The sequence below is a fragment of the Pyxicephalus adspersus genome, chromosome Z (genome assembly GCF_032062135.1).
Source record: "Pyxicephalus adspersus chromosome Z, UCB_Pads_2.0, whole genome shotgun sequence".
NCBI lineage: Eukaryota > Metazoa > Chordata > Amphibia > Anura > Pyxicephalidae > Pyxicephalus > Pyxicephalus adspersus.
The window spans coordinates 43,653,312-43,663,898 of NC_092871.1; the positions used below are offsets into that span (position 1 = coordinate 43,653,312).

The following is a 10,587-nucleotide window of genomic DNA, read 5'->3' on the forward strand; positions in this document are numbered from 1 at the left end:
TTAGCACATTAGCCTGGGGTGTATTTGTTAAAAAAAACAGGTAAATGTTTTCGGTCCTGGACCAGATCCATTTCAGATTTGCTGGATCCCCATGATTTTCCCCTGTTTCCCCATGATAGTCTATTTTCTCCAGTCTTGGAGAACTTAAATAATTCAGGCTCAGTGTGTGAAGCCAAGCAGTTGGTTGACAGCAACTGGAAAACTTTACTCCTGACTGAAGGTAAAGAGTCAGACTACTAAATAATAGGAAAAGCCAAAAAATAGGTATTCAGTGAAGTGAAAACCTTGAAGCCATTTGGCTTTCCCTATTTGTTCTCTATTGGGTGCTACAGGTAGCATCTTACCCAGGCAATTTTTCACTGATGACGGCATCCTATTCTAGGCAAAGCCTCTTGACTGGTGCTGAAGGACTGCTTTATAATGATTAACAATAGACCTTTTTTGTATTGTAACTTATTCATAACTCATTCATGCAAGCTTGTAAAGTTACTAAAATTTCTACTTTAATTGCAAGAAATATAAGGTTGTGATAGATCTTAGCAGTCTCTTGTTAATTTAGGACTGATAATCATGGCTTCATTTCAGGTATTCAACTTCGAAAAGTTCAAGAACAGAGAGAACAGGAAGCAAAAAAAGAGCCTGTGGGAAATGATGTGGCCACCATCTTATCACGCAGAATTGCAGTCGAATACAGTGAGTCAGATGATGACTCTGAACTGGATGAGAATGAATGGTCTGATTAAGGATTTGGAATTCCTGTTTACTGAATTATTTCATTTTTACATTGTCAATGCCAATTCTCATTAGATCTCTGCAATGGACATGGTGTAACCCTCTGCTCAGCCACCAGTATCACATAGCTCTGTCTGCTTATGTCTGTGGACATCTACACAATACCTACACAATTCAAACTCTTCACTAGTCAATACTTATCTTTCAATATGGTCAAGTAATGTGGTCTTTTTATTTGTGTGCCATGTTAATAAATTATGATATGCACAGTGGTACATATTTGCACTCACATAGACCTGAGCTCTACATTCTATTGATGTTTTTATATTTATCACCATATATGATAATTTAGGTTTGGACTCACTTTATTGGAGACTCAATCCTTTTACACATAATATGCTCTAGTATTGGTAATGCTTAGAGAGTAGAATATTAGGAAAAATTAAATCCCGAAGCTGATTTTCTCACATTTCCAGTTTACCTTCTAGGATGATGTGATAAAAAGAATTATATAAAAATGTATAAATCGTGCTCCAAAAAGACAAACCCCAAAGAAAATTCACAGAGAACCCTTTTATTTATAGGAACAATATTAAGCAGTGTACATAAAAATAATATATAATTGGCTTTAATATACTAAATTAATTGTTTAGTTGGTGTGATTTCACATCTCTGCAGTGTTTTGGGACTGTTACTGTGTGACAAGGAAAAGAAATTTCTGTTTAAAGGAAAACTCTAAGGATTGGGGGTCAGTTTTATTTTCTTCTAGGTTTATGTGTTTAAACTGTTTTTTAATCTGTTGTTTTAAAATCTAATACATTATTGTTTTACAAATAAACATTCCATATATGATAAAGGTTTCCCAGAGCCTGTGGGTTATCCAAAAGAATAGTACAGAAGAGCACTGCTAAAGGAAGCCCAGATTGAATCTGATCCTGGTTCATCCAATTAACCTGAAAATCTGATGAAGTTTTGTGTAATTTAGGTTAATTAGAAACTGAACATAGTATTGTTATTAAATATGCAGAGGAGGTTGAGGCAATCAAAGTTCTAGCTGTAAAAAAACACTTCTTATATGGCAATGGGTGAAACTGCATCAGATTTTAGATAATTAGAATACCAATGATTCAGTCCACGATACGTTTATTTTCCTGATACTATGGCTTTCATTGTTTACGTTTTCATTTCCAAATTGACTTGGTATTGAGGGATCTATTGAAAAATATTGGGATATGTGTAGCTTCAAGGGCAGCATTGTAAATACACAAATCTTTAAAATACCATGTTTGGGAGATGTCTTAAATCTGTACATGATGTTTTTTATATTAAAAATAAAGAAAAATTAGCATGAGATCCGTTTTAATAATAAAACCTGACTCTTATCCAGGCCTGAAACCTGGGTGTCCAGGAAAGGCATGGGTGGCAGTAAGGGGTACTAAGGTATCTTTGTACTCATTTCTAAGAGTCAAAGGGCAGATATTCAGAAGCCCCTAATAAAAGGAGTATCCAAACGCCCCCCAAAAACGAACCCCATATTCTTTCTGGGGAAGCAGATGTTGGGGAAAAGCCAGTGCACACAAACACACATACACACAGTACATTATGTTCCCAGATGTAACTCCACATCAGTCACAAAGGCCTGCTGACTGACAGCGTTAACCTGTTGCATATATCTCTAATGACAGGTCCCTGACTGTATTGCAAAAGCGCAGGAATTCTTTGGGTATTTAAAAAGTAATCCCAGTGTAATTCTTGTACTATACTGAGAGAAATATGGAGGCTGGACACTAAATCTGGACAGCCAGAAAGTGAGTATTTTCAGCTGTGGAGGTCAGCTATGGCAGCCTTCATACTTCTATATTCCATGTTACCATCTAAGGCAGCTGCTTCACCTACTTCAGGCAATGGGTAAATACAAAATTGAAATGTGTATATGAAATCTGTCAATATGTTTATGTTTCTGTTTATCAAAGCATAGCTTTAATCAGATGTAAATTTCTCTGCATTCCATTTTTTTGGTGGCTGAGTCTTTCTATCGGTAGTATATAGTGGTATCTCCCTATTGATAGTGAGGGTCAAGTTGTACTTTCAAAGGATATTTTGTAATACGTATCATTATGACGGAAACTCGCTCTAATAATAAAACTTCCTACATATAGTTGGATTCACACAAATCTGCAACAGGTTTACAGCATGCCTGATGGTGACAGAATAGATTTAGGATGCATGGTACAACCACTGGAGAAAGTGAAATCTTGAAATCTTTCAGATATGTATTTTTATTACAAAGTAAGTATTTAGCATATCTGTATCTATAGTAATGTTTAACTTTACACTGAATAATGCAACCACTGTCATTACTGAATTCACACAATGACAGTTTAATGGCTGTATTGTGATATACATACTGGTGTGAGCGCTGCATATAAGTACAGTGTGATACCAATGCACTAAATGATTGTGATATATATATATATATATATATATATATATATATATAATGTCTGAGAGAGAGAGGGGTATAATGTTTTATTGTAATTCATGACATATGCATTGCATACAATGAGGTTTATGAAGCTGCATCCTTCAGTATAATACAGTGCAGATTCTGCTCTTATTAGTAATGAGACAATTCTGATTTTCTTGTATTTCTGGCACTTAGAAGACAGCATGGGATAACTCGTCTCCCTCAAACAGTGGAGTTCATCCAGTCTCCTAGGAAACAATATTTCAGCTGCAACATCAAAGCTTTCCTGATTTCCCCTTTGCATCTTGTTGTCTAATCATACAGCGAAGCTTTAAATAGCAAACTCCCTGCCAGTTATTTTTACTTTCCCATTCACATTAAATTCTCATTTCATTTATTTGGAACAATAAGACGTCTTTCAAACACAGGGCCATTTTTCTTGTGTCATATATCCTGTTATATAGCTGCGTATGAGGTTCTTTTCGATGGTGATGATTAGCTAGTTTGTAGAGAACAGTCCAGTTAATAGTATGGTGACATATGCCATATCCTCAAGGGATGGCTGGTCGCCACATATTCGCCATCGGTTGGCACACAGAAATAGCAGAATTGGTTATTAGTATTCTATAATACATTCACAGAACACAGCTGAGATCCCTTTCCAGTGCTGCAAGTTGATGTTTGGCTGCTGGAGGCAGTGCTGGTTTCAGGGAAGTCCCGTCCCAAGGGTGGTGCTGCGCAAGTCTCCTCTGCCTTAGAATAAGCCCGTAGCAGTGCCCAGCATTGCATGGCAGCCATGAAATAACAGGTGACTACTACAAGACATGTCAACTTTATCTTGGTCCAGAAGCAGTGCAGTGTTAATTTTTATCACCTAAATCCTTATTATTTATCCAGGTAGACACTGACTATTTTTATGATTTCCATGACAATCTGTTTTTTATGAACAGTCCTGTTATCTAGTTTGCAATTATTTTTTTCTATAGATAAAAACATTCCTTCAGAAATAGACAGAAATGCATTCCTAGAAAACCTAAGGAGTTTGAAATGTCAAGTAGCTGAATTTTATCCTGATTCCTCCATAATGCAAAATGATGACTGATAATATATTTGCTATTGATCTAGGGTTGGTACATGCCTCATTAGACATAAATATGGGGTAAGGGATGACAAGCAATGGGGTGCAAATCCTTGGCACTCTTCGGGGGGAGGGAAGGTCATCTGAATTACAGGTAAACATTTTACAGGCTGCTGCACTGCATTTATTTTCCAAAATAAACACTATTTTTATATACTTTGTGTATAAAAAAATGCTGCCTGTTGCAAAATATGATAAAATAGGATATTTTGTAGCCCTGAAATATATAAATAGTTTTGACAATTCTCGCTGTCTTGGAAATTGTCATTGTAGGGAAGGGATTCATGTATCTTTTATTTGCTATTTATTCATAAAAATGTGTATTTGTGGGATTGACAGCAGCCATAATTCCATATAACAATTGCATGTGCTTTCTACTTGCTGTAACAATACTCAGTGGGAATAATTATTAAATGGCAGGCACCTCCACCAATGACATGAGAAGTGCACTCATGTCTTAGATTTTTAACACAAAAATTGATCATCTTTTCTGCCATATATAGGCGGAGGAAACACGTCTATTGCACTGAGATGCTGAGCTGTTCTAGAAAAGACATTTTGGAATGCACCCAGGGTTTGGATGGCTTGAGTAAGGATTACCTACTTAGTGATATGAAGACCCTAGTAAAGAATACTGCCATCTTGTGGTCACTTAGCAAATGGCATGAGAGTAGAAACACAATCTTCAGTACATAATACTCTAGTAGTACTAACTATTTTTCTTTGTAATTTCATATCAAAATTTTCAACAACAGTTCTGTTGTAATACTTTTCACAATATAGACATTTACTGTTATGTTCTCATAAATTATCTTATTTTATTACAACCCTAAATTATTTATATTTTATTGAAACTCACCAGGGAGCCTATTTATAAATGTTATCACACAGGTTTCACTCAGGACTCTAAGTGCATTTAGCTAGAGAAATGTGTGGAGAAATGTGTAAATAATGTGCGAATGTAGTGTGAGTGCCTTGTAAAGGTTGATAATCCTTGTGAGATAATGCGTACAGTTGATAAAATTGCAAATAAATTCATCTAACCTGTGTGTTAATTCTTTCAGTTGAAATATCTATTTTGACTAGGAAAGCAGTAAACAACGTTCACTATGATTTTATGGATTCATCTATTCCCTGTGTATTTAAACCACATCACATTTTCTGCAGCACAATACTTACAAGCCGTATTACCTACTAATACATGTTACTCACCATACCCACCAATACATGTTACCCACTGTACCACCAATACATATTACCCACCGTACCTACCAGTACATGTTACCCACCATACCCACCAATAGATGTGACCTACCAATACATGATACCCACCATACTCACCATATCTACCAATACATGTTACCTACCAATACATGTTACCCACCATATCTACCAATACATGTTACCTACCAATACATGTTACCCACCATATCTTACTCACCATACCTAGCAATACATATTACCCACCATACCTACCAATACATGTTACCCACCATATCTACCAATACATGTTACCCACCATACCTACTGATACATGTTACCCACCATATCTACCAACATGTGTTACCTACCAATACATGTTACCCACCGTATCTACCAATACATGTTACCCACCATACCTACCAATACATGTTACCTACCAATAAATGTTACCAACCATACCTACCAATACATGTTACCCACCTCACCTACTAATACATGTTACCCACCATATTCATCAATACATGTTACCCACCATATCTACCAATACATGTTACCCACCAATACATGTTACCCTCCAAACCTACCAATACATGTTACCCACCATATCTACCAATACATGTTACTCACCATACCTACTAATACATGTTACCTACCAATACATGTTACCCACCGTATCTACCAATACATGTTACCCACCATATCTACCAATACATGTTACCCACCGTACCTACCAATACATGTTACCCACCCTACCAATACATGTTACCCACTATATCTACCAATACATGTTACTCACCATACCTACCAATACATATTACCCACCATACCTACCAATACATGGTACCCACCATATCTACCAATACATGTTACCCACCATACCTACTGATACATGTTACCCACCATATCTACCAATACATGTTACCCACCATACCTGCCAATACATGTTATCCACCCTACATACCAATACATTTTACCCACCATACCTACCAATACTTGTTTCTGTTTTGTGTGGTCCTCCCCCTAATTTACACGTTCTATGTTCCATGTTCATGTATGTTCCCTCTCATCACAGTCTGAATACAAATATTTTTTTTTATAAACACAGAATCATGTCATCAAGATCAGTCAATATGTATTTCTAACTGTATTCCATTTATTACCAATTTCCTATAATTAGCTAATACAATAATAAATGTCTTTCCTTTACGGAATCCTGGACATCATGACCCCTTTGGTCCACACTGACTGTTCGGATTCGATTAGAGTGGTTCCCAAATACATGATGACAATGTCAGCTATGATGTAGTGATCACATGCAGGCTGGCGTCTTCATTGCTAAAAAAAAAGGCTTCAGCCTACAGATGCAACTGCAGCCATGTTTTATATTGTATTTGTTAAATGCAACTACATTATTTGAAAACATTACTTTCATTTAAATATTACACTTTTTAGAATATATGTGAGCCTACATGTAAAAAAAAAAACAGATGGACAGAATATTTTTTATTAAAATGGTTTACAAAAATCCTTAAATGCCTTGATAAAGTCTAAAAATTAGTTATGAAAATTATTGCATATATATAAAATGATATAAAAAAATTATTGTCCAGTTAACCAAAGTGTTATGCCATTGTGAAATTGACCCCTTGCGTCTAATAATCGATTACCTTTAGTTATGGGAGAGTCTGACAAGGAACCCCTTTAACCAAGGGTTGGTGGGCATCTTATTAATAATAATGTAAAAGGAATAATTTAAAAAAAAGCTTGAGAATTTTGTAAAGACAAAAGTAGAAAAATCTGTAACTTTACTGCATGTGCAGAACACTTTAATGTCTTGAAATGATAAAATATATATAATCTATTTTTGTTGGCACTAAAGTGTACATCCAGATCTGGTTATATATGCAGAATGTATTTTAACAATATACTACTTGAAAAATATAAAGACAAATGTGATTTTATTATAACTATCATTGAGATTTACTGTTGATGGTTTTGTATCAGAGTTCCACACAAGAATATTCACTGATTTGATAGATGGAGATGTTTGATATAAAACTTGGAGTTAATTCCTCCAGGCAAATGGATTTACAATGTTCTAAGGATAGCCAGAGCAAGCCATGCAATTTCTTTGGGGCCCCCAAAGTATAAAAGATCCAGAGCTGCCCTACTGGTTTTGTTGTGGAGTCCCACCTTCCAAATGTTAACAATCTACCTTTAGATGGGTGAGGGAGTAGGTATCTACTTTTCAGGCACAGGGGACCTTACTATAAATATATGAGACCTACACTGATTTTAGAATATCAGGTTTTCACTAAATTCATCAGCCAGTTGATGTGGAGCTCAGATTACAGTGGCAGGTAGAACAAGAAATGTAATAAACTCTCATGCTCATAACAGAAAAAAAAAATTAGAAAGTATACACTTTGCCCCAAAGCTGATTGCCAAAGCCAGTCAATTACTATCTTGAGCTGTCATTACTGATGCCTATATATTGTAATGTGGTACTGTAAAGCTTGCACCTAACAGCTCAAACAATAGAACAGCCTTGTCTGTTACGTGTTTGGCTTTACAAAAGTGAATCTCTAAGATTGTGATATTTGATGTTAATTGAACTTCCAGACTGATGGGGTCAGAGCTCCGATGGCCTTATACATGGATACATACATTCACTATGTAAACTGATTTTCCATCCCAGTTGTTTACCTTCCAAATAGATAATGAGCTGTGGGAATCATTGCCCCTGCCCCATGCAAGACCTTATTGATGACAGATTATTCAGTGTTCAGACACTGGCACTTTTCAGAATCGAAACATAAAGATTGCAAATGTCACAAATTATGCAAAAAGGTGTCCACTGGATAGTGAAGACAATTTTAGAGTGATGTAGTGGACTTGAGGGTTGGGTTGTATTGTACTTGAGGCTCTTTGGACACCATTTAAACTTTTTTTCATGTATAAAACATGATGGTTCACATCAAGTACAAACCCTAACAATATAAACATAATAATGATAATGATAATAATAATCATGGCCTAAGTAAGCTGTATTCTGGAAAGGAGAGCTAAAAACCAACCAACAACTGCTGCACGTTAGTTTTGCCATGCCCAGAACTGGAAGAAGCAAAAGTGGAAACTAATTCCTTAGTATGTGAAGGAGTTAATACGATCACTGTCTGTTTTTTCTTGAAACCTGTGAACTTGCTATATATGTTGCTGCCTATATTTTGATCTTACTATACACAGGTGTTATCTGTAAGTGCTCTGTGTAGTGGACTTGTTTATTCGCACACTAGCCCAGGATATGTACAGTACCAGTATAAGGTTTATTGCTGTATTATTTTTCCATAGACTACAATGAAATGCTGCTTGTTATATTATGTTATTTAAAGAGATTGATGTATTTGTTTTATGAACACAGAGCCAATGACACTACATGCATGTGTTAATCTACGCAAATAAAGATATTAAGCAGGTGTGTTGGTCTGGGTTTTTAAGAAAGTTTGCAAAGTGATGCTCTGTGCCATACATATGGAAATATCGTAGAAGAAAAACACTTGCAGTGACTGAGAATGACTTGTACTATTGGACTGACCTGTACTATTGGACAGGCTCATCTGTTATTGGCAGGCTGATTGGGTTAGTAGGTTTGCAAATTTGGTAATTTGCTCACTTTTTGAGTTGAAAGCAATTAGTCATAGCTGTACTGTAAGTGTAAAAAAAACCCTCTAAGACTTAGAAATGTGTCATTGTTAATGTTTCATACACACTGTTGCTTTTTACCATGGTTCTATATTCACCTTGTAGACTACGGAAAACCTTACATCTGTGCATATGAGAAGGAGGGGGATGTTCTGTGGTCCTGAGCCACCCTGGTACTAAAGAAACACTGCTGCTCCCCAATAGATGCAGTGCAGGGAGTGCAGGCAGTACAAAAAAATATATAAGAAAACAAATGCTGCCACCAAGTCTACATGTGGGTAGTATGCAGTATACTGCTTTTTTTTTTCCACAACAGATACATTTAAAAATGACCAATTTAAGGGTTTGTTTTTGTGTCATGAAGGCAGTGTGACTACAAATGATATGTTATGCAATACAGGGCTGTATCATTTTGATTTAGTCAGCATACCTGCCCACCTAAAAGGTCTGCCCTTCTGCCTGAATTACCCACATGATTACCAATAAATAGAGCAAAAGCCTGTACACAGTTAGATATAAGTTTTTTAAATACCCAGTGCAGGTTGCTGAAAGTAATATATTGGAGAGAAGATTGCAGGGTAGGCGCTGTCCTTATCATCAGATGCCTCAACAAAGTTGAGACAAGGGTGATCACAAAAGAAGCGACACATGAATTCTTGGGGGACAGGGAGTTTATGGGGTGCTAAGAAGAAGAATATGTGCTGGGTGGATAGTAAGCTTGTTAAAGAGGAGAAGTCTCATTTGACAGTAGTTAAGGATTTTTTTGGGATGCAAAAAAAATGCTTTTGGGCCCAGTGATTTCTAGTTAGGAAAGAAACAGTGGCAAAACACAAAAACTATGGAGGTATATTCCAGACTACTGTAATTTACAACTCAGAACAATAAAAAGCAAGGAGAATGAACTTTACTTTATGTGAAAGTGGCACTGACTTTTGATATAGATATGCCAATAACACAAGGGTCTCCCCTATTATGATAACCTCCAATCTCCAAAGTCTTTTCTGTGGGAAAAACAACAGAAAACTCCACACAAGCCATGCAATAATGGGGGAATTGCATACAGACATGTTCGTAAAGAAAAGCCTACAAAATATGAATCCTAAGCAAAAGCTACACACCTCTGCATTCAGCCACCAAGAAGGTAATATTTTGCAGAAGTGTAATTTTTAACAAAACACCTATGTCTCAAAAGCCTCATAAATTGACAAAGTCGGCATAATTTAAAACCCAACCTGTGCAAGAAACCCTATCAATATAGCTGGAAATAAAAATGAAAAGCATTGCAATTGGCTTCAATGATTTATTCACTGAAAAGGAAGAAGTAATAACTAGCTGCAACTTCAGC

General features: G+C 36.1%; 1 protein-coding gene across 2 annotated transcripts in view; it reads left to right on the plus strand.

The window, feature by feature from the left end:
- LOC140343291 (actin-binding protein WASF3-like) overlaps nucleotides 1-5,765 on the plus strand; it is a 54,123-nt gene extending 48,358 nt beyond the window's left edge. For both annotated transcript variants that reach the window (XM_072429909.1, XM_072429910.1), the window contains exon 9: nucleotides 586-5,765. In XM_072429909.1, coding sequence (XP_072286010.1) covers nucleotides 586-743 — 158 coding nt within the window. In that variant the 3' untranslated portion in view covers nucleotides 744-5,765. The remainder of the gene's footprint in view (nucleotides 1-585) is intronic.
- Nucleotides 5,766-10,587: the final 4,822 nt, after the last annotated feature.